Source organism: Chiloscyllium plagiosum, chromosome 18 (assembly GCF_004010195.1).
Source record: "Chiloscyllium plagiosum isolate BGI_BamShark_2017 chromosome 18, ASM401019v2, whole genome shotgun sequence".
NCBI classification, from domain to species: Eukaryota; Metazoa; Chordata; class Chondrichthyes; order Orectolobiformes; family Hemiscylliidae; genus Chiloscyllium; species Chiloscyllium plagiosum.
The window spans coordinates 34,590,735-34,615,152 of record NC_057727.1 but is presented as its reverse complement, the minus strand read 5'-3'; the positions used below and the strand labels follow the sequence as shown (position 1 = coordinate 34,615,152).

General features: G+C 42.6%; 1 protein-coding gene across 2 annotated transcripts in view; it reads left to right on the top strand.

Annotated features, from left to right (window-relative positions):
• Positions 1–24,418, top strand: part of cfap20dc (CFAP20 domain containing) — a 388,329-nt gene that overhangs the window by 64,423 nt on the left and 299,488 nt on the right. For both annotated transcript variants that reach the window (XM_043708208.1, XM_043708209.1), the window contains exon 4: positions 637–709. In XM_043708208.1, the coding sequence (XP_043564143.1) occupies positions 637–709 (73 nt within the window). The remainder of the gene's footprint in view (positions 1–636; positions 710–24,418) is intronic.

The following is a 24,418-nucleotide window of genomic DNA, read 5'->3' as shown; positions in this document are numbered from 1 at the left end:
TGGCACTCATCCACTGATTCAATCAACAAGCACATCGACCTGGACCCAATATACCGGCCACTGCAGCGGACAGCTGGAACTGACAACCGGAAGCAGCAGATACAAATCACTATAAATGCCGGAGGAAACATCACAGAAGCGCTTCACAGGAGGCTCCCAAGCACTAAGGATGTCACCTAGACAGGGGACGAAACGTCTGCAACACAAATTCCCAGCTCAGCGAACAGAACCACAACAATGAGCACCCGAGCTACAAATCTTCTCACAAATTTTAAATAAAAGTTTTTGAAATTATTTCATATTTATCTTTTCTGGATAGGAATAGTATTGATAAGGCTACACATCCCTAATTAATTAATGCAAATAATGGTTGCTTTCACATTTGAATGGCTTGTTATGTAATTTGAAAGGGTATTAAGAGTCAACTAAATAGTCTAGGATTGATCGCCTATAGGCCAGATTGGGTAGCAGTAACAAGTTTCCATTCTTGGAAAAGGCATAATTGATGTTTTTATGATTTATGAGGTTTTTTTGATTGAGCATGAAAGCTTCTGTTCTTTGTGGCTAAATGATGCATTTTGTCAACTATTGTGCAGAATGAATGTAATTATTTTTGTATTATTTCTTCTATTTTAGTTGGTCTTATCCAGCGGTTCCTTGTGTTGCAGCTTTGTGTGCCTGTGGGACAAGACTTCTCTACAGAATTGCTGTAAGAATGAACATTGCTCAATGTTTATGTTAGGCAGTTAATAAATTGAACACAAATGGTAACTCCTGCAACAGAGAAAAGACTTAGACTGGCTTCAAGTAATTAAGCTAATTTAGTTGTTGGTTCTCAACCACTGGTGCATCATGCACTGACATGGGAGTTGAGAGCCCATGCCATCTGTTATTGCAGTAACTTTCTTAATTGCAGTAGTCATATTTGAGCGACAGTCAACAAGTGTACATAAATAAAGGAGTGACACAACTGTATGAATACATTTAAAATAGCTTAAAATGTAAAAATTTGCTCTCAGTTTGTTGTACTGCAACAATATGTATATATTATGTAATGCTGTTAAAGTAGTGAAAAGTCCCAAGGCACTTCACAAGAGCATTGTAAACAAAATTTGACACTCAACTGCCAAGATATTTTAGGGCAGGGGACAAAAATATTGGTCAAAGAAATAGCTGTTAACAAGCCTAATCGTAAAAAGAATGATAGGTAGAAGTGTCTAGAGATGAAATTTTAAAGTTTATAGTTCTGACAGTTGATGGTGAACTGAAGTAATGAGAATTGAAAGACAGTAGAGTGATAGGGCAACAGGAGATTCTAAAGGTAAGTGCATAGAGGGGTGTGAAAGCAAAGAGGATAATTTTAATAACAAGGCATTACTAACTGGATACGACTGTAGATCACTGAGCATACAGGTATTGAGTTTAAATTTAATGGGAAGTTGATAATTATTGAGAATAATGATTAATGCTTCTGTGTGGATCCAAATATCCCATATCAACACAAATACAGAAGACAATATTGCCACCATGTTTGCAGAATGCTTTTGTTGTCATGAAACTTTACTTGGTTTCTGTTATCCATTTTGTCTAAATAACATTCAAGTAAAGTGTATATATGCTACAATGCAGCTTCAAAATCATTGTATAGAAATAATTAACTTCCATTTTAATAACTTGGAAAGAATATTTCACATTAGCTATGTGCTTTTTTCTACATCATGGTGCTAACTTGGAAAGGACAAAGATAGAGGAACATTGTTTTGATAACTGCAGATTTAACGGTGGAGCATGATATCTGAACCTTCATTTAGATTAGCTCTGTAACTGTGTTTGAAAATTGTAGTTTATTAGCACAAATTGGCTATAATGCATTTGACAAATTGTGGATAACACAAGCTCTCTACTGAACGGGTATAGCAATTTTCGAAAGCGATCTCCTACAACACGATTTTCTATAGCGTGAGGTTGCCATTATACCAGGCATATTCATGCATATGTTGCCATTTAAAAAAAAATACTATCAGCTTTGTTTCTCTAACTGTGAGTCTTTTAGAGTCACAGAGATGTACAGCATGGAAACAGACTCTTTGGTCTAACCGTCCATGCCGACCAGATATCCTAACTCCAATATAGTCCCACCTGCCAGCACCCGGCCCATATCCCTCCAAACCCTTCTTATTCATATACCCATCCAAATGCCTTTTAAATGTTGCAATTGTACCAGCCTCCACCACTTCCTCTGACAGCTCATTCCATACATGTACCACCCTCTGTGTGAAAAAAGTATATTTTATTGTTTGTAAGCAACTAATTACATTTTATATTGATATAATTAACATTGTTATAGAGACTTTTAGCAGGACCAGATATTAAGTCTCACTTCTGAAAATCCTTTGCATCAGTGTTTACTGTGGAAAAGGACATGGAAGGTGTTGAATAGAGGGAAATAGATGGTGACATCTTGAAAAATGTCCATATTACAAAGGAGGAAGTGCTGGATGTCTTGAAACACCTAAGTGGATAAATCCCCAGGACCTGATCAGGTGTACCCTAGAACTCTGTGGGAAGTGAGGGAAGTGATTGCTGGGCCTCTTGCTGAGATATTTGTATCATTGATAGTCGCAGGTGAGGTGCTGGAAGACTGAAGGTTGGCTAATGTGGTGCCACTGTTTAAGAAGGATGGTAAGGACAAGCCAGGGAACTATAGACCAGTAAGCCTGACGTCAGTGGTGGGCAAGTTGTTGGAGGGAACTTGGGACAGGATGTACATGTATTTGGAAAGGCAAGAACTGGTTAGGGATAGTCAGCATGGCTTTGTGCGTGGGAAATCATGTCCCACAAACCTGATTGAGTTTTTTGAAGAAGTAAGAAAGAGGCTTGATGAGAGCAGTGTGGTGGAAGTGATCTAGATGGATTTCAGTAAGGCGTTCAACAAGGTTCCCATGGGAGACTGGTTAGCAAAGTTAGATTTCATGGAATACAGGGAGAAGTAGCCATTTGGATACATGACTGGTTAAAAGGTAGAAGACAGAGGGTGGTGGTGGAAGGTTGTTTTTCAGACTGGAGGCCTGTGACCAGTGGAGTGCCACAAGGATCGGTGCTGGGTCCACTACCTTTCTTCATTTATATAAATGATTTGGATGTGAGCATAAGAGGTATAGTTAGTAAGTTTGTAGATGACACCAAAATTGGAGGTGTAGTGGACAGCGAAGAAGGTTACCTCAGATTACAACGTGATCTTGATTAGATGGGCCAATAGGCTGAGAAATGACAGATGGAGTTTAATTTAGATAAATGCGAGTTGCTGCATTTTGGGAAAGCAAATCTTAGCAAGACTTATACACTTAATAGTAAGGTCCTGAACAAAGAGACCTTGGAGTGCATAGCTCCTTGAAAGCGGAGTCACAGGTAGATGGGATAGTGAAGAAGGCATTTGTTATGCTTTCCTTTATTGGTCAGAGTATTGAGTACAGGAGTTGGGAGGTCATATCGTGGCTGTACAGGATGTTAATGAGGCCACTTTAGTAATATTGCGTGCAATTCTGGTCTCCTTCCTATTGGAAGGATATTGTGAAACTTGAAAGGGTTCAGAAAAGATTTACAAGGATGTTTCCAGGATTAGAGGATTTGAGCTATAAGGAGAGGTTGAATAAGCTGGGGCTGTTTCCCTGGAGCGTCGGAGGTTGCGGGGTGACTTGTTATATAAGGTTTACAAAACCATAAGAGGCATGGGTAGGGTAAATAGACAAAGTCTGTCCCTGGGCTTGGGGAGTCCAGAACTAGAGGGCATAGGTTTAGGGTGAGAGGGGAAAGATATAAAAGAGACCTAAGGGGCAACCTTTTCATGGAGAGGGTGTATGCAATGAGCTGCCAGAGGAAGTGGCAGAGGCTAGTACAATTGCAACATTTAAAAGGCATCTAGATGGGTATATGAATAGGAAGGGTTTGGAGGGATATGGGCCAGGTGCTGGCAGGTGGGGCTAGATCGGTTGGGATATCTGGTCGGCATGGACAGGTTGGACCAACTGGTCTGTTCTGTGCTGTACATCTCTATGACTCTATCAATGACTCTATTCTGTCTGCCCACAGTTCATATGACATCATTGTAGATTGTGCTTATATCACTTCTCAATATTAACCTTCTTGCACCCATAACCAACAGCCTGTAACTGTGCTGCTGCTTAGAAAGTTTTATGCATGGAAAGCAACTTGTGAGTGCTGTTTAGGGAAAGTGGAACCAAAAGTGCATGCAGACTGATACATTTGGATAAAGACCAAAAGAAAAACCAATTTGTCTGCTGGTATCAAGAGACTACTTCGACAAATATTTGTGTTATTATATTACTGTTAAGGTATGTGCATACCTGTGCATCATATAGTGAGAAAGGAGAGAAGTAACAAGTGTGGATGTGTTAATTCTTGTTTCTGGCTTCGCCATTCACAGTTAGATATTTTGGCAATGTGTCCAGGAGAGCTCCCATCGAGCTAGCAAAATCTTATTTCTTGGTCAAGTGTGTTTTTTTTATCAAATCCAAATTTATTCTCAAGCAGAGTATTTGTCATAATGGATGACTTTTTATAATTGGTTACAATAGAACACAGGCTGGAAAACTAGAGACAAATCAAGAAATTGAACACACTGGCAGACTGTATTTTTAAAAAAATTTAACCTATTATTTCAATCAACCTATTGAGAGATGTTATTACACACATCTGAAGTATGTGGCACTTGGGCTCCTGATCTAGGGATAGGGACACTACCAGTGCATCACAAAAAGGGCCCTCTGCAGATTGTATTAGCTGCAAGGTGAAAGTAAAAGAACTTGAGATGGATTAGATCTCAACAAAGTGTTGAAGAGATCTCACTACATGATGCTAAGGATGGCTACTGGCCTCAGTTTTCTTCCACATATGGATACTATTCAGGGATACAAATGATTGTACATGCCAATTTGCATTTCCATTGTTCATCAATATACACTACATGCAATAAGTCAGTGATCTTCCAGAGTTGGAAGCTGTTGTGGACCTTATAGTACATGCATGTACAGACACAGTGGAAGAAGCCATCACAGATCACAACCAGTATTTGGTATAACCATTACAGAGACCTCACCAGATGAACCTGAAACAGTACCATCTAAAATGTCTGAAAATATCTGAAGTGAAGTATGTAGGTCACATACTGAGAGTGAAAAGACTTTGCCTGAATCCTAACAGGGTGAGAGCTGTAGTAGAGTTGCAATGACCTTCAGATGTGAAAGCAGTGCAATAATTTGTTGGATTCAGGAACAATTTAGTAAGTCCTTGTCTAACTTCAGAGTGTGGAACTTTACACAAGCTCACTATTAAGGACATGCAGTGGTATTGGGACATAGAACAAAAAAGCAGCTTTCACTAGTAGCATCAAACAGCCAGTGGTGACAACTCCTTTGCTGAATCATTATGATGTTAGCAACGAAGTCTCCCTGCAGTGTAATGCCAGTGAGACTGTACTTACGGCCATCTTTCTGAGGCAAGGGAAACAGTTCAAGAATTTGAATTTAGTTTTAAAAAAATGAAGTGTAAAGATAACATGAACATTCTTTTTATTTTCCTATATTTTCATTGCGCATTGAAATAGGAAAAGGACTTCATAATAGCGAGTAACCTGATACTGATTGTAAGTGTCATTTACACAGCCGTTTGCTGAAACAGTATTTGAAGTGTAGTTTACAGGGGAGCTGGAACCAAGGCGTTCAGCAAATGTGGATTCAGCTGGCAGCACGTCTATGGACTATTGGCCAATTATTAATGACAAAGGCCCGCCAACAACAATGTGACTGGTTCCCAGGCCAAACAGCTTGAGCTGAACAAAATAGAAGCTACCAGATCTCCATACACTCGGGAACTGTTTCTGTTATTTGCAGTAAAAAAAACACTTTAAATCCGAAGAAAGCCGGTTTAGTTTTCCTTCTGTGGCTGCTGTAAGCTGTGTCTTTTAATGAATAAGTTAGAGATCCTTTTCTATAATGTGAACCAGTCACTTTTACCTCCTGAAAACAAGTGAAAGCATCTAGAGTTGGAGGATCAAGAAGCATCAAGAAAGAAGGTCTGATCAGCACAAGAATCATTCCGCAAATCCTGTGAACAGGGACCACTAAACTGCTTTTCCAGTCATTCCCTCTGCCCATAACACATATATTTGTTTTTCTTTTTATCTGTCTGTATGTTTATGTAAGCGGAGTTTATATCATGGTTAGAATTTTACTTCAGAGTTATTTGTTGATGATTCTTAATTGCTTGTGTAAAGTTAGAATTTATTTATTTGTAGTAGATGGTAATTCTTGTTACAGTCAGAAACCTGATCCACACTTTCTGTCAGCCTGGCACTTTCTGTAAGTCAGGTAAATTTGGGAATTCTGTGTAACCTTTAAAATCTTTAACTTTTGTGATGACTGCAGGAATACTTGATTTCCAGTGAGGTTACCAAATGAAAGGAGGCAAAAGAAATCAATATACATTAATCAATGATCATAAATCTTCCATGTTCTTGGATGAATAACTGATACACTCCTGTACTATCTTTTAGAGGAGGAAATGTGCTGCATTTACTGACTTTAGCGTTTGCATGACTCAAGTTCCAGACTAATGTGGTTAAGTCTTAACCATTCTGAAGCAAGTCATTCAGTTGTTTTGAGCCATTGAGAAAGAAAACAAGAACTGATCCAACCACACTGCTGTGCTCTGAGCATTGAATTAGGATGTGATAAAGTCAGATTGACCCATGTTGATCCTGCAAAGCTTTATCAACTGTAGATTGCTGTCCAAATTCTGGGACTATCTGACAGACTTGTTTATGAGCAACCTTAATTGTCATATTCTCAGAAACATACATGTCAACAAATGTTTCTGATTCTTTCACCACCATGGGTATGTCCCCTCCCAGTAAAAGCAAAGATGCACCAGAGATGGGTACTTTGTCTGGGAATCCTTCATTTTGGTGTCTCCTGCTGTTTTCTCAGCTTATCAATCAGTACACTGGTAGACAAAAATATAGAATGTCTAATTCTACTGAAATTATAATGTTTAAAACCAGAATGGCTTGGTAATGCTACTATGAATTGAGTTGACAAAGTCTTGAAATACATAACTGCCATTTGTTTCAGCTGGTGAAAGAACCAATGCATGGGAATAAGTTAATTGATATCCAGTAGTAAGTACAAGGACTTCTTTTTTCGATTGAGACTATCTGAATAGCTTCTTCTGTCATATCCTTTCCCTCTGATAGTCCATTGGGCTATTATTCATCAAAACCTTACTGTTGCCTTAAACGTGAACTTGCATCTTTCTTTCATTTCTCTCCTGCATCCTTCCTTATACCCTCTCTAAGCTTATCTGACCAATGAAATCCACCTCCTGTTCCCTTAATCCTTCCTTGTTGGACAGCTGATCATCAAACTTACCCTGCTGTCTCCATATTAGTTGAAGTCATAGAGTTGATTTACTGCGGAGGGAAGCTATTCTTTCCTTTGTGTTTGCATCAGGTTCTAAAAGATCAATTCTCCTGGTGCACCTTTACCCCAAAACCCTGCATGTTGTTACTTTTCAAGTAACAATCTTTTTTAAAAATAGTTCCATGGAGGTATAGGTTTTGTGGCTGGGCCAAATTTTATTGCCCATCCTCAATTGTCCTGTAACTGAGTGACTTGCTAGGTTATTTCAAGTTAGAGACAAAAAAAAAACTGAAGATGCTAGAATCCAAAATAGCAGAAGGCTAAAAGAGCACAGCAAGCTTGGCACCATCAGAAGGTGGAGAAGTCCGATGCTTCAGGTCTAACCCTTTTTCTGGAATCAGGTTATTTCCAGTGGCAGTTAAGAGTCATCCACATTGTTGTGGGACAGGAGTTGTATGTAGGCTAAACCAGGTAAGTATGATAGGTTTCCTTCCCTGAAGAACATTGGAGAACCAGCTGGCTTTTAGGACATTTGGCAATGGTTATGTCGTCACCATTTGACTACTATTCATTCGAGAGCTTTATTGAATTAAAATTCCACCATTTGCCAGGCTGGAATTCAAACCAGTATCCCCAGAAAATGTGTCTGTAACTCTGGATTACTAGCTCAATTACACTATGACTGCACTGCTACCCCTTTGAATGTTTCAATGGAACATGCCTCCACCATACTATCAGGCAGTCTCTTCCTCGTCCTTCTCAATCTGCTTGTAACTTTGAAACAACCACTACATCCATTCCAAACCTCTCAGCTGCCAACCAGCTGGGTGTCCATCTCTCATTTCATAGAATCATATAATACAGAAGGAGCCTTTAGCTTAGAAGAAGCAAATCTCTTCAGATAGGTATCACTTGGAATAGCCTGTCTTCCTGCTCCCACTTGTTGGCTCCATCATATTTCTCACCTACGTATTGCACTTTCAACAATACAATCCAAATGACCAGCAGTACTTTCCACATGTACATTAAAGACATCCTGACACTATCTCTGTTTCAAAATTACTGTATCATGTACTGTATGCAATGCCTAGTACTGGAGGAGTACAAACTTCCTCCAGTTTAATATTGGAGAAAATAAGTGTTTTTCTTGATCTTCACTCCTAACTCCTTTCCATAACTAGCTATTCTTTCTTACAATAAACTGAGACTAAAACAATATGTTCATTACCGCATGATATCTGAGCCCAAGTTGAGCTTCTATTCGTATATTTCCACTATCATTGTAATTGCCTACTATTCATTCGAGAGCTTTATTGAATTAAAATTCCACCATTTGCCAGGCTGGAATTCAAACCAGTATCCCCAGAAAATGTGTCTGTAACTCTGGATTACTAGCTCAATTACACTATGACTGCACTGCTACCCCTTTGAATGTTTCAATGGAACATGCCTCCACCATACTATCAGGCAGTCTCTTCCTCGTCCTTCTCAATCTGCTGAAGTCTTCATACATTTGTCCTATTGCAGCTCATCTGCTGAAGTCTTCACTCATACATTTGTTGCTACTAGACATGACTGTTCCAATGTAGTCTCAGCTGGTATCTTGCATTCTACTTTCTATAAATTTGAAGATAACAAGATCTTTGCCACTGGTGTCTTAATTCTTAGGAAATTTTGTTAACCTGTCGCTCCTATTGGCATTGATTTACATTAACTTTTGATCAAACAATGTCTTGATTTTAAAATGACATCCTTTTATCAAATCCAACCATAGCCTTGTTCCTTTCCAACTTGATAATCTCCTCCAGATCTAAAATCCTTTAAGATATCTATAATCATTCTGGCCTCATGACCATTTTGATTTTAATCTGGGAGAGCTAGTGGCTTAATGGTAATATCACTGACCTATAATCCAGCAGCCCAAACTAACAGTTTGGGGACATAAGGTCAATTCTCACAAAGCAGCCTATACAATTTAAATATAATTAATAAATATCTGGAATTGAAAATTAGACCTTGTAATGGTGACCATGAAGCCATTGTTGTAGGAATTGGTCTGGCTTGTAGAAATCTAGGTTTGGCCGACGTGGGAATTCAAATTTACATAAATGTAATTGACTCTGATTTGACCCTCTGAACTAGCATAGCAAGGCACTCAGTTAAAGTACAATGGACAGCACATTTTCCAGAAATGCCCATATCCCATGAAAAATCCAACTACTGTACTTCAGCACCTGTTTCACCAGCAAGTACAACCCACTGGATATGGCAGCATAATGGTATACAGTCTGGGAAAAAAAAAATTGACCTGGGGTACATAACATTGAGTCCAGATCCTTTATCATCTCATGGCGCAAACATAGGCAAGGAATATTAGTGCTAAATAACATTGCACTAAGTGTAAAGCAGCTATGGGAAGTCAGCTTTTTCACAGATATGCTGTAGACTGATTTTTTTAGTTGTTGGATTTGCAGGGAGCAAAATGTCCTGTAAAATCCAGCCTATGGTTTAAATAAATGTTTTGTTTGCAGCTCGTAAATCATCTTTCTTCATGGCATCAGAAAGTTAAATGATCCTATGACTGTTTCTATGACTGAATTCATTTACAATCAAGTTATATTTCAATATTTTGGCAAGGTAGACAATATTCAGGCTCCTGGGCCCATCCACTCCTTCCCTTCTTTCCTTACTTTTTTGTCTTCTTTCCTTTCCTTTTTATTCATCTGTGGCCAGAGTGAGACTTTTGGTGAGGTGGCAGTGTGGCCTGGCAGTGGAACCAGGGACTCCTGGTTGTGTTTGGCCTGTAGCAGGGACTCCCAGTCATAGTTGAGGTGGTGGTGGCAACTCCTGGTTGTGTTTGGCCTGTAGTAGAGATCCCTGGTTATCAGCAAGGTAGTGGTGGCAGTGGAGTCTGGTTGCAGGTGTGGATCTAGCACAGTATTTGGCATCAGTGGCCCGAGCAACAGGATAGTGCCTGAACAGTGGTGACTATGCTTTCGGTGGATCCAGTGCAGACAATAGAGGGATGGTGACAGAGGTGTCATTCGTCAGCCAGCTCTGGGCTCAGGAGTCATAGATGAATGTGGAAACAGTCTATTTCGCCCATCGAATCTGCATAGGATTCCACCCAGACTCTCCCCCTACTCTATCCCCATAACCCTGCATTTATCACGGCTAATCCACCCATCCTGTGTATCCCTAAACACTGGACAATTTAACATGGCCAATCCACTTAACCTGCACATATTTGGACTATGGCAAGAAACCTAAACCCATGCAGACACAGGGAGAACATGTAAACTCCACATGGACAGTCACCCAAGGCTGGAATTGAACCTGGGTCCCTGGCGTTGTGAGGCAACTGTGTTAAACACTGAGCCACCAGGTCACCCATGGCAAGGCAGCAGAACAAGGATAGACCCTCCTTCAGTTATGTCTTTATTCTTAAACTGTTTAAAATGGAGCTGAATTATAGCAACAGTTGACACTTTTCACTGTGTTTTACTAATGTTTATTGTCGAATACAAATGACAATAAATTATCATGTATTCAATAATTCAACATGTTTAAAAATTACTGCTTTTCAAATTGATATAATCCAGGTAAACTGAGAAATTTATTCGCAGAAAAGGGGTAGGTTAATTTATCCTTGAAGTAAAGGCCTAAATATGGACTTTGGAATCAATAAAATGGGGTCATCTTATATGTCATGATTTACAGTAAATAATTTTTGCACAGAGAAAATGGCCCTGGAGACAACATGCACTTTACTCTTATACAACATTATCAGTGCTGTCTCAATTTTGAAGGATTAGTGATGTTCTTATAAATCTTACTAAGCTTCATGTGTTGTTGGCTGCTGAATACCGTTATTTCTTTATTACCAGTGTCACTATGGAAGTTCACCGTTTAATAAAAATAAGTAGTACATCAAAGCTAAAATCTATCAATGACACTTATAGTCATTAGTAAAATAAATCATCTTAATTAATCCCCGGAATAGATAGTGTCAATAATTGGATTGTCAGCAGCACATCTCAACATTTATTTAAATAAGGAAGGGTAACAAAGGTGCAACCATAACAGTCTTTGATGCTAGAGATGGCAGAGGATGACCCAGAATGAAACCTGCTGATGTAGGACTTAATATGCTCTCTCAGCTGATAAATCAGTACTCTTCTATTTTGACTATTGCCTGGAGGCAGCACTAAGGGTGGCAGGGACACAGAATGTACTTCTGTGGGGAGCAGTCTTCAATGACCAACACCAAGAGTGACTCAGTAAAATCTCAGTCTTAGCTGATCTTCTCTTAAACCGCGTTCCTACTAGACTGATCTATGCCAGGTGGTGAGGGAGCAAGCAAGAGGGTGAAAATAACCTTCTTCACCTTATTCTCACCATCCAACTGTTGCAGATTGAACTGACTAATAGGAGCCCACTGGGACTTTGTGGAGGCAAAGTTTATCCTCCACAGTGAGGCTGTAATCCATCATGTGTGACACAACGAGGCCCTGGACAGTGTAGTACTTCAGGGCCGGCTGTTGGAGGTGGGGTTGCTGTTCTTTGGTTGGATTTTTTTTGCCCCTGGGCACACTGTATTAAACAAGACAAATTTTGAATAAATCTAGCAACTCAAACTGGACTTCCATGACAGACTGCAGGCCATCAGATGCAACAGATTTGTATTCAACAGCAATGTGGGAAATCCATACTCAGTCTTTTTAATTTAACCATTATCAACCTGTTCAGGGATGTTATTGTACACCTCTGGAGTAATAGGACTTAAACCCAGACCTCTGCACCACAAGGGGGCTCCTGTACTCAACCATTGCCATCAATCTTCAGCTGTTTCATCAATGACCATCCCTCCGGCAGAAGGTCAGAAGTGGGGATGTTTGCCAATGATTGCACAATGTTCAGCACCATTCACGACTCCTCATACAGAAGCAGACCATATACAAGTGCAACAAGATCTGTATGATATCTAGGCTTGGGCTGACAAGTGGCAAGTAACAGTCACATCGCACAATACACAGGCAATGATCCATCTCCAAATTTTTTCGATATATATTTTTATTGAAAAAGAAGATTTTTTTTGGATATTACAACAAACACAAAACACAACAATTCACAACAGTTCAAAGAATCCCTCTAATGACATAAATAAATAATAACTCACAACGAACAACCATCTCAGATTTTTAAACAAAATAATCTAACCATTCCCCCTTAACATTCAACAATATCACCATCACTGAATTCCATCACTATCAATGGCCTGGAGGTTATCACTGACCAGAAACTCCACTGGGCTCACCACATCAATACAGCAGCAACAGAGATGGTCAGAAGCTAGGAATACTGCAGTGAGTATCTGCCTTCCTGGGTCTTCTAAGTCTGTCCTCTAAGTACAAGACAGGAGTATGATGGAATATTCGGCACTTGCCTGGATGGATGCAGGTCCGACAACACTCAAGAAGCTTGGCACCACCCAGGCCAAAGCAGCCTGCTTGATTGGCTCCACATCCAATCCTTCCACCACTGAAGCTCAGTAGAAGCAGTGCGTACTATCTACAAGATGCGCTGCAGAAATTTATCCAAGATCTCTAGATAGTACCTCCAAACACCTGACTACTTTCGTCTAGAAGGACAAGGGCAGCAACTACATGGGAACACCATCACCTGCAAGTTCCCCTCCAAGCCACTCACCATCCTGACAAGGAAGTATATCACTATTCTTTCGTTGTCACTGTTAAAATTCTAGAATTCCCTCCATTGGGCATTGTTGGTGCACCTACAGCACATAAACTGCAGCAGTTCAAGAAGGCAGCTCATCACCACCTTCTCGAGGGCAATGAGGGACAGGTTGTAAAGATTAGCCCAGTCAGTGGTGCCTATATCTCACAAGTGAATAAAGAGAGAATCCAAGGATAACTCTTGTTCAATGAAGAGTGCAGGAGGACATTCCAGGAGTACCACCAGGCATTCCTAAAAATGTTGTGTCAACCTAGTGAAGATACATCATAGGAAATACATATGCTAAAAACCAAAGCAGTATATGATACAGCTAAGTGACCGCACAACTAATGGTTTATAACTGGGTTCTACAGTCTTGTCACATCCAGTCATGAATGATGGTGGACAAGTAACAGGAGGAGGTGGGGTTTCCATAAATATTCCCATTCTCAATGATCGGGGAGCCCAGCACAACAATGCACAAGATGAGGCAAAATCATTTACAATGATTTTTAAGGCTGAGTGGATGCTCCCGCTCAGTCTGTATTTGAGAACCCCAGCATCACAGATGCCAGTCTTCTCCACATGATACCAAGAAATTGCTGAAGGCAGTGAAGGTCCCTGACAACATTCTAGCAATACTACTGAGAACGTATGCATCAGAACTAGCTGTGCCCCTAACTCAGCTGTCCAAATGCAACCACAACATTGACAGTTATCCAGCATTTTGGAAAATTACTCAAGAGAGACTATTTCTACAAAAAGCAGAACAAATTCAGTCTGGACAATTACTCTCCAAAGAGTCTGCTGTCAATCATTAGTAGTAAGGTGATGGAAGGAGTCATTGGTAGTGCTGGTCATTGACATTCAGTCCATGTTCCTCCATAGCCACTCAGTTCCCAAGAGGTGAGGTCAAAATGATTGCCATTGACATCAATGTAGAATTTGACCACGTGACGTCGAGGAACATTAACATCCTGAAAGGTACTTTTAACCAGAAACTGAACCATACCATCCATGTAAATACTGTGGCTAGAAGAGCAGGTCAGAGGCTGATTACTCTGTGATGAGTGACTTATGAATCCGTTGTACGGTGTATATCATTGTAAAGATGGACTGCAGCAACTCACCCAGGCTTCTTTGACAGTACCTTCCAAAGCCATGATCTTTGAAGACAAACGCAGCAGATGCCTGGAATCACAACTACTTATAGGTTCCCCACCAAGACAAGTATCATCTTGTCTTAGAACAATATTGCCATTCCTTAACTGTTGAAATTCTTTGAACCACCCCCCCCCTTCCTAACAAAGGTGTGGTTGTCTCACACCTTGTAGACTGGAACAGTTCAAGAAAACAGCTCAGGGCAGTTAGGGATGGGAATGAACGTTAGTCTAGCCAGAGAAGCCAGATGAATAAATAAAATCACTCTACATTTGATGGTATTCTTGCACCTGTGTCAGTGGTAGTGTTCCTTTCTCTGAGCTAGAAAGTTCAGATTCAGGTCCATTTTCATGACCAACAAATCATGGCAGGAATGTTCATGCATGGCCCAATGGTCTAATAATCAACCCATTACTCCTTATACTACTATTCTAATCTTCCTCAAAGGGATACAAGTATGTGTAAAAATGCTGCCATGACCCATTAGGGTAGTGCGCTGCAAATTAAACCTACTGTTCTCAGAGTTGCAACAAATGTGAAGTTTAATGAACCTATCAAAAATCCCATTTTATCTCTGGCTTGCTGCTAACCAGGTCAGAGGAACACAGTTCTGTACTGTTTCAAAATCATCAAACTGGATGAGTTGGTTCCTCAATCCTACTGATTCTTCAGTGATATCTTGATGCTATCTACACCACAATAATCAGTCTTTCATTGACTGGTTGCTTGTTTGGACCTGAGTTGTTTTCTTTCCTTTGGATATTAGAATTATTTCATTCAGCAACTCGTTTATTTTTGCTCTTTCAAGAGTTGGAGAGAGCAACTTTACAGAGAAAGGGACCAGAGAGAGAGGTATTGATCATGGAAGCTGCTAAGACTTCTATCTTCTATTTTCATTCCCCTATGGGGAAATCAGAATGATGTTACTACACTGAGCTCTCTCAACCAATAACAACTGGTGCCAGTTGAAAAACCAATCAAAGGTTATAAGTATTATGCGCGGAAAAAGGCTCTTCAGCCCATCTTGTCTGCACTAGTTATGAAGTACCAATCTACTCTAATTCTATTTCCCAGCACTTGGCCTAGGGCTATCACTTTCCAAAGGTTAATTTAAATACTTTTTAATTATTATAATGGTTCCCATCTTTACCATTTTCTTAGGCGGTGATTTCCAGATATTTGCAACTTCCCCTTGAGTCCCCTCTAAACCTTCTGCTCCTTGCATCAGATCGAGGAGGCAAAAATTGATTCCTGCACTAAAGGGAATAGTTTATTTCTATCAAAGCTATTTATGCTCTTCATAAATTTGTACAACTGAATCAAGCTTCCCCCTCAGCTTTCACTTCTTTAAGGAGATCAGTTTGAGCCGATGTAGTCTCTCTTCATAACTGAAATGTTCTATCCTGGGCAACGTGATAAACAAGATGGTGGCAGGGTAAAGCGCTCCAGCTGAAACTCTTCTGCTTTCCCCGTTTTTATTCTTCTTTCTCTCTTTTTCCCCTCCTTTCTATGTTTCTTTTCAACTAATGACTTGGACATACCTGGAGCAGAATGGAGGAGCTGGCAAGCCCAGGAGGTGAATCCTGGAACGGGGCCAGCACAGGGAAGCACTCCTGGGCAGCGGCCGGTAAGGGGAAACAGTCCTGGAGCAGCAGCCGGCAAGAGGAAACAGTCCTGGAGCAGCGGCTGGCTCAGGGAAACAGTCCTGGAGCAGAGACTGCCACAGTGAAACAGTCCTGGTGCAGAGGCCGGCGTGGGGAAACAGTCCTGGAGCAGAGGCTGGTGAGGGGAAACAGTCCTGGAGCAGAGGCCGACGAGGGGAAACAGTCCTGGAGCAGAGGCCGGCGAGAGGAAACTGTCCTGGAGCAAATGCTGGTGAGGGGAAACAGTCCTGGAGCAGAGGCCGATGAGGGGAAACAGTCCTGGAGCAGAGGCTGGTGAGGGAAAACTGTCCTGGAGCAGAGGCCGACGAGGGGAAACAATCCTGGAGCAGAGGCCAACGAGGGGAAACAGTCCTGGAGCAGAGGCCGGCGAGAGGAAACAGTCCTGGAGCAGAGGCCGGCGAAGGGAAACAGTCCTGGAGCAGAGGCTGGCGGGGGAAAACAGTCCTGGAGCAGAGGCTGGCGCAGGGAAACAGTCCTGGAGCAGAGGTCGGTGAGGGGAAACAGTCCTGGAGCAGAGGCTGGCACGGGGACGCGAGTCCCAGAGAAAATGTGCTTGGGAGCAGCTGAGAGCTGATGCAGTGCAGACCGGAGGCTTGGAGCGGAGGGTGGAAGGTTGTTGGACTGGGGGTCTGGCATGGGCAGGAGGCCCCTGCACTGAATTACTGCAATGTAATGTTTATTTGTAATTTGTTTATCTGACTATAGTGTCTATCCTTTTAACTATGTCTTGTTTCTACCTTACACAATGAATCACTGTAAAGTAATGCAACTACTTTTATTTTTACTCCTCTTTTTAGTATCAAAGATTTGTAACTAGGTACTTGTACCTAAGATGGTGTCATAAGAGGTGACATTGTAGAGCTTTTCATTGTACTCCTATACTTCTACTGGATAATAAAGGATATTCTATTATAGTGAATCTCCTCTGCATCCTCTTCTACCTATAATGTGATGATCAGAACTGCACCCATTTCACCAGCTATTGTCAAACCAGCATCCTATACAGCTTCATCATAACCTCATTGTGTTATGTTATTATAACCAATTAAGATTATGTTTGGCCAGGGTTGCCTGAACACTCTCAATTAACGGTGCTTTATCTGGACACAACATCCCAGAAGTAACATTGTTGTATATGCATCAGTTAGCTCCCACTTGTATTTTCCAATTTGTATCACTTTTAGTCCTTGGTTTAAAAAAAAGATAATGAGCAGAATCCCCTAAGGCCCTGAACAACATGAACAATGATGGAAAAGCTAGGCAACTTCCAGTAAAGTTGAAAAGTGTGGTGCTGGAAAAACACAGCAGGCCAGGCAGCATCCGAAGAGCAAGAGAATCGACGTTTCGGGCATAAGCCCTTCTTCAGGAATCCAGTGAAGTCCAGCAAGGCCTATCTTCATGTCAGGAGCAAGCAGCTGCATTTTCCAATTAAATTTCAAGCGTCAAGATCCTGAGTTGTCTCACTCAACAAACCTGTTACCAGGGATTATTGCTTGTTAACAGTCTCAAACACTGAATAGGCAGCTACCTATCCTTCCACTCTCTGTAAGGAAACTAGATGTTGATACTCGATAATAACATCTTCAGGCAAGTTTCTATGGCACAATAACTAGCGTCTGATATCTGCCAACCTCTCAAAATCCTCATGGTACCTCTCCAATTCAGTTTCAGGATGCTTACACACTTGTCTGAGATGGTCACTTACCGATAAGATTCCAGTTCTTAGCTCAGACAGAGTTTACAGTTGTAAGGCTCCTCAGGATACATCAGGGCCACAGCCTGGCAGAGTCTTTTATCCTTGAATCATTTTCCTGGAGAATGTGCAAATCAGTAAAAGTAACAACTGCTTTGAACCTTTATGCAAACAACTCCTTCCAGGAAGCATTGTCACCCACCCACAATGCACTGTACAGCGTCTGATGCCATCTGTGCAATAATTCACCAGTTTATTTTGTTTCACCATAATGAGATCAGTGCTGTAGCCCAGGGCATAGAATCTGAATCTAACATAGCTGACTTACCCCAAGTACAGGATGCCATTGATTGTACACATGTCACATTAAGAGGGCCATATCACAACACTGCTGAGTTCTCATTAGGTAGGATTTGCATTCCAATAATGATCAAGTGATCTGTGATTACTGGAGATGTGTGCCCTATATCCTGGCAGCTGCCATGACTCTTTTTTTTATTCTTGGAGCACTCTTGAGTGCCTGGTGCATTTAAGGGTCTAGGGACCTTTACAAGGCTAGTTACTTGAGGACAAGAGGTCTGTTGTGATTGTGGCTAATTCCAACATTACACAACCCCCTGATTGATGTGGTGCACAGATACAATGTTGCCCAATCTTTGATCAGGACCATGGAGGAGCAGACAATACGCCTATTGATGTTGCAGTTCCACAGCTTGGACCTGAAAGCACTGCATGAGACTGTGGACTAAGTGTGCCATGTTATCCTAGTATGCTATACTCTGCATTATTGGGACAGGCCTTGAGGTGGTTGAGGTAATTGAGCAGAGGAAGCTTTCATTTTGCATGACATGGTTTAGTTTTGTCTGACATCTCAAGTCAGACAGGATCTGATTGATACCCAGTTCCAGCAGACTGGATGCAGCAGACAATTGTGGAATGCAGAATAGTTGTTGTTCATCATGCTCGCATTTTGTTTGCATTGTTGGGATGGACTGAAGCCTTTATTCATTTATTTGTGTTCACTTTTGATAACTAAGTAAAAGCTCACCTGTGGAATTGTCCAAATGTTTCCTTGTCTGAGATGGTCACTTACCGATAAGATGCTGGATACAGTGGCCATTAGAGACAGAGTAGCACTGACTTAGAGCAGGTGGAAGGATGGGTTGTAGCTAAGGACTGGTGAGCTGTATGGCTCACAGGTTAGACAACAGCTGGGGCAAGAAAGCAGAGTTGTATGTGGGAGGAACTGCCAGCCATGCCATCTATGTGCCATGAGCAGCTGTACCATTAGGTTGTCAGCAAGTCTAGAATTCCAACATTTGACTGGGTGTAATGATGGCTCAGGCACCAAGAATGCCGATCTCTTCCAGGATGCCCAGTAAGGGACAAGTTCTTCTGGCTACAGTGGTCGGATGAGTCTGGCTGGCATCGGAGAAGACGGACGCCACAAGAACAGGTAGGTAGTTAATGAGCCAACTTTGGGATGATGGTGAAGAAGGAGATGGCATGGGACAGGGTGATACTAGGCACATAGACACAAAAGATGGCCGCTGAGCCATCAGTTGACCAACTTGACATACAAGATGGCTCCGGATCACAATATGGAGAGAAACAGCAGAACAGATACAGACACTGCCTGGGACCACCAGAATGCCAGCATAATGCATTCACAACCCAGTTGATTAGTTTAAGGCTGGTAGGGGAGAGAATACACATGAGTAATGAACATTGCTCGCCGAAGTGTCTGGGTCCAGCCAACACCTCTTATAGAAATGCTAACAGCTTGATACAGACTCAATACGAAATGCTAATAGGCAGGGCTGCAGTAATCATCCTTCTCAGGAAGAGCGATTAGCGCCCATTACTACAGCAATGGATTTCTGTACAGACATTGAAACTGATAATGTCTATACTGAAACTGACAATGAACAAAGGCTGCACTGGAACTGACAAAGACTGTATCAAAGCTATCAACAATTCTGCAATGATTGCCATAAACAAACCATGTTACAAAGACAATAATCTCATCACTGACCTATTGTATCACAAGATGTATAAAAGTTTCTTGACATGTGCTCCGGGTCAAGAGAAGAATTTCAGCTGACCACTGTGCTGTTAGTGTCTTTCTGTCGCCGGAGCTCCGGTATTTCTTTGTGCAATAAACTCTGTCATTGAACCCCGACTGACTCCGAGACTGGTGTTTTTCCCCACAACAAGTGGTGCTGCGAGCAGGGTTCTTATTACTGCTGCCCTGGTCGAAGACCAAGATTGGGGGACCGAGGTAAAACCAATTTATACCTGCAAACGGGAAGAGTCAGACTGGACCAAGGACACAGTTTAAAAGGTATACTGATTATAATGTCTAATTTGCTATAATATTGAATTAGAATTTTTTAAGTGCATGTCTGTGGAGAATAAGTGTCTAACTGTATTGTAAGAACCTGCTTATTGTGGTGACACAGCCAGAGGATGAGGTAGTGCCTGTTTCAAAAGCCCTGCCCTAAACTGGTTGCTAAGAGGGGTAGCGCATTCCCCCCATATGAAGGTTGGGATTTGAAGTGGGAATTGAGGCGCCAAGGGCACTAGGAGCTGTGAAGCACAAGTGGCAAAGTCAGGTAACATTGGACTCTGTAGTGGCAAGCAACGCAGAGTCCAGTTAGAGTTTAAGTTAAAAGTTGGGTGCTGTCTGTACTTGTAACTTCCAATGTGGTGAGGAAGAAGAGCTGATCACTCTGACCTAGAGCCAAACCTCAGTGGAGCGCACATTACCAAGGTGGGAAGCATGGACACTGAGTAGCCATGATACCCTGTCAGTCGTAGTAGCTCGACAGAGCTCGAATAGTGGTGGTGGCCAGGACGGTAAAAGTCCCACCGGTAGAGTGCACACCAGGCTAGGATTAGATTTCTGGGCCTATTGGGAGGTGTTGGGTCAGTAGAGGTGGCCAGGAGAGTAAAGAGTATCACCGGTAGAGAGCACACCCTATTGAACCAGCATTCCCAGCCAACCGACTAGTAGTGGTGGCTGGGAGGGTAGAGAGGTCCCACCGGTAGAGAGCACACCTTGCTAGGAAGCTGCTACAGCCATATGGATGGTGCTGGGACAGTATTATTGGTCCAGGGGTAGAGAAGTCCCCACTGAATTAGGAACACATTACTATTGGTATTATCCGGGGAGTACACAATCTGCTAAACGGCAGATCAAAGTTCTAAGAGGGATACTGCAGGTTCCCTTATTGAGAAGTACAAGGCAGACAGACAAGAGCTGATAGAGTAAATGAAGAAGAGTGGATGGGACCCATCCCAGACATGAGAACAATAGAGAGAATGGATAGATAAGCAGAAACCGAATAAAACTAAAAAGCTAGGGGTAATGTTAGTACTCTAATTAGCAGGCCTAATTGAACAAGTGAGTGCCTCCACAAGTAGGTGGAGAAAGGACCAGAAAGGAAAACTGGAGGGCAGAGTAAAAACTTTAGAATTCACCTTAGAAAAATTGCAAGAGGAGAGAGAAATTGACTGTCTCCCCTCCTACGAAATTGTCCAGCAGGAGCCAACTGCTACCTCTGTTGGACAAACCGTGCAAGAGTATAATGTAGCACCCGTTACCAGAGGAGGCACAGAATCGCAACCTAAAGTAAATTATAAACCCCTCACCCCAGGGGAGAGGCAGCAGATTATGGCTTCCCTGGGCAAATTACAGCCCCAGAGCAAAATACCAGATTCTGGGAAGAGCTGGATAGTGTGTGGGTAGGGCACCAGCAACACCTGAGGGACATACACCAGCTGGTCTGGGCAGCTTGCCCAGCAGATAAGTGGAGGTAGATAGCTGGCGAACCTGACACCCCAGCAGCCCGAGACTTTAGGGGAGGGCGGTGGAAACATGCCGTTGCCCTCACAGCTGAGATAGATGCCCAGCAGGCCCCCTTCACCGACTTTAAGAAGGATGTGAGGAAATGCTCCCACAAACTGGATCAGGATCACAAACACTAAGCAACTTAAAGGGGAAGGAGCCTCTGAATGTAGGGAACGAATATTTAGGATCTATCAAGATGCTCAGGGCAAGCAAACCCAGTTCGGGGGGACCAGGCATTCATCCGAGCTTTTAAAGATGGGCTCTCTAGCGCCTACCAAGCCATCCTGAAAATGGGAATAATAATGTCCCAGAATTATGATGACCTAGTCGAGTGGGCTAAGGGGGTGCAGGATGCAGAAGCTGCCGCAACAAAGGCAAGACCTGACAAAGCAGCCTACTGGAATGGAGGCGAGAATGGAATAAAACGATCCATTCACAACTGTGGCCGGCAGGGACACTTTGCTAGAGAGTGTGGGGTCTCACGAGCAGGAGATGTAAAATACTGCAGCCACTGCAAAAGAACAGGACACATAATCAGTGTGTTGGGAAAAGCATGGGGCACCCCCAAACACCAACCAGAACATCGCAGAACTGCAGGAGTCCCAAGGTCAGCAGAACTGACAACCAGCTGCACCCATTCGTGAGGGTAAGGGAGAGGGGAGAATTTACATATCTGCAGTATGAAGAGGGAGGAAATGTGAGATGCTAGTGGGCACAGGAGCCGCTGTATCCATCACAAACTTATCCTTACCCCGCACAAACAAAATGATTCACATAACCTGCAATCTTCTTCCTGACCTCTCCGCCACCACCCCTCTCCGGCCTATCACCCTCACCTTGACCTCCTTCCACCTATCACATTTCCAACGCCCCTCCCCCAAGTCCCTCCTCCCTACCTTTTATCTTAGCCTGCTGGGCACATTTTCCTCATTTCTGAAGAAGGGCTTATGCCCGAAACGTCGATTCTCCTGCTCCTTGGATGCTGCCTGACCTGCGCTTTTCCAGCAACACATTTTCAGCTAGGAGTGGATAAAACACCAGCTTACCTAAGTGAAACTACCCTCGTGGATGTAAATAACATATATATCTCCATGAGATTCTATATATGCCAAAATAACGAGGGCACCATAATGGGCCATGATCTCTTGAAAAAATATAATGTTCTAATTGAATGTGCAAAAGGGAAGTTGATTTGGCCCAGGCAGGACGGTTGGAAGACAGATTGGGAAACTTACAAGTCACGTTGAAACTATTAAAGTTGCAGTGTCACCAGTAGGGACTGGAACCTCGAAAGTGGGGATTTGGAGCCATCTGCGCCTCCGTCCCCAGAGCCTGGGCAGAAACAAACTTAGATACAGGTCTAGTTAACATAGACCCGTTAAGGGTCCCGGATCGGAGCATAACCCCACTGATAATACCCAATAAAACCTGAAGCAGAACAAGCAGCCGTAAAGATAGTGCAAGGACTAGTGGAATCCTGAAAGAAACCTCAAGTACACCTAATTCCCCAATGTGGCTAGGAATAAAGCCTGACAGGAGCTCCTGGGACACCTCATATCTCAGGGACTCAAAGAAATGGCCAACGACCACAAGAAGGCAATCCACAGATGCCACGACCTGCCACCGTCAGGGGAGTCAGCAAGGTCATGGGTCTATTCGGCTCCATTTGGAGCTTTATAATAGAGTTCGCAAAATTGGCTGAACCGATCCAGAGACTAATTAAAGGAGGCAAGCCCGCCTTGGAATCTGTAACCTAGGGACCAGAATAGGAGGAGGCATACAGTCAGCTTAAAACTTGAGTCATATCAGCCCCCGGGCTAGGGCTGCCAGATCCCAGCAAGGATTTTCACATCCACTGTAATAATGAGGGAGAATTTTACTCCACAGTGGTCACCCAAGACCACAGTAGCAGGAGAAGGCCCAAGGGGTACTACTCAACTACAGGCGGGCCAGTAGTCACCAAGTTGCCTAGGTGCATAGCAGCCTTAGACTGTGCTGCTTGGGCTATTAGGGTTAGCGAGCTCATAGTAATGACAGAGAATGTCATCCTCCACACCTGCACACCCTAGTAGAGATGCTAAACACGGAAACTAAGAGCCGTTTCCAATATGAGAAGGGCAAAGTGGGAGGCAGTTCTTTTACCCCAGGTCAGTCCGTGGTAATAGTCAGGAATACGGGAGAAAACCCAGCTGAGGGAATTCTAGATGGAGGGGAACTGTACAGCTGTGGAGATATAGATGGGGATGAGGATAGGGGGTGAGTAAAAGATACCCTCCTAGACACAGCCAAGGAGACCCTCTTTGTGGATGAGTCACGAAAATACGTAGCAGGGTTGCCCTGAACAGGATGGGCTGTGTTCAATGATAAGTTAGAAACAGTTATGTCCAGGAGGATTGATGGAAATCAGTCCGCACAGGTAGCAAATCTGGTAGCACTCAAAAGCACTGGAACTAGCAAAAGGAAAAACTGTGAATATATATACGGACAGTCAATATGCCTTCGGTGTAGTCCATGACTACGTGATGGCATGGGGCAGAAGAGGGTTCAGTATTGCAGGGGGATCCCCTATCAGACACCAATTAAGAATTCAGGCATTATTGCGTGCCAGTGAACAGCCAAAAGAGGCTGCAGTAATAAAAATAAAGGCCCATCAAAAAGAGCCAGCAAAAGGCAGCCCAAATTGTTTACAATTCTAAAGAAACTAAGCAGGAGACTGAGCAGCTCAGAAAGCCCTAGAACAAGAAGCCATTAACGAGACTGCAACAGCCACTACTGAATTAGCAAAAGACGCTATTCAAATTCAGCAGTTGCAGGAGGACACCCCGCAGGAAGAGAAAGAACAATGGAAACTGCAGGGGGCGTTCAAAGGAGAGGA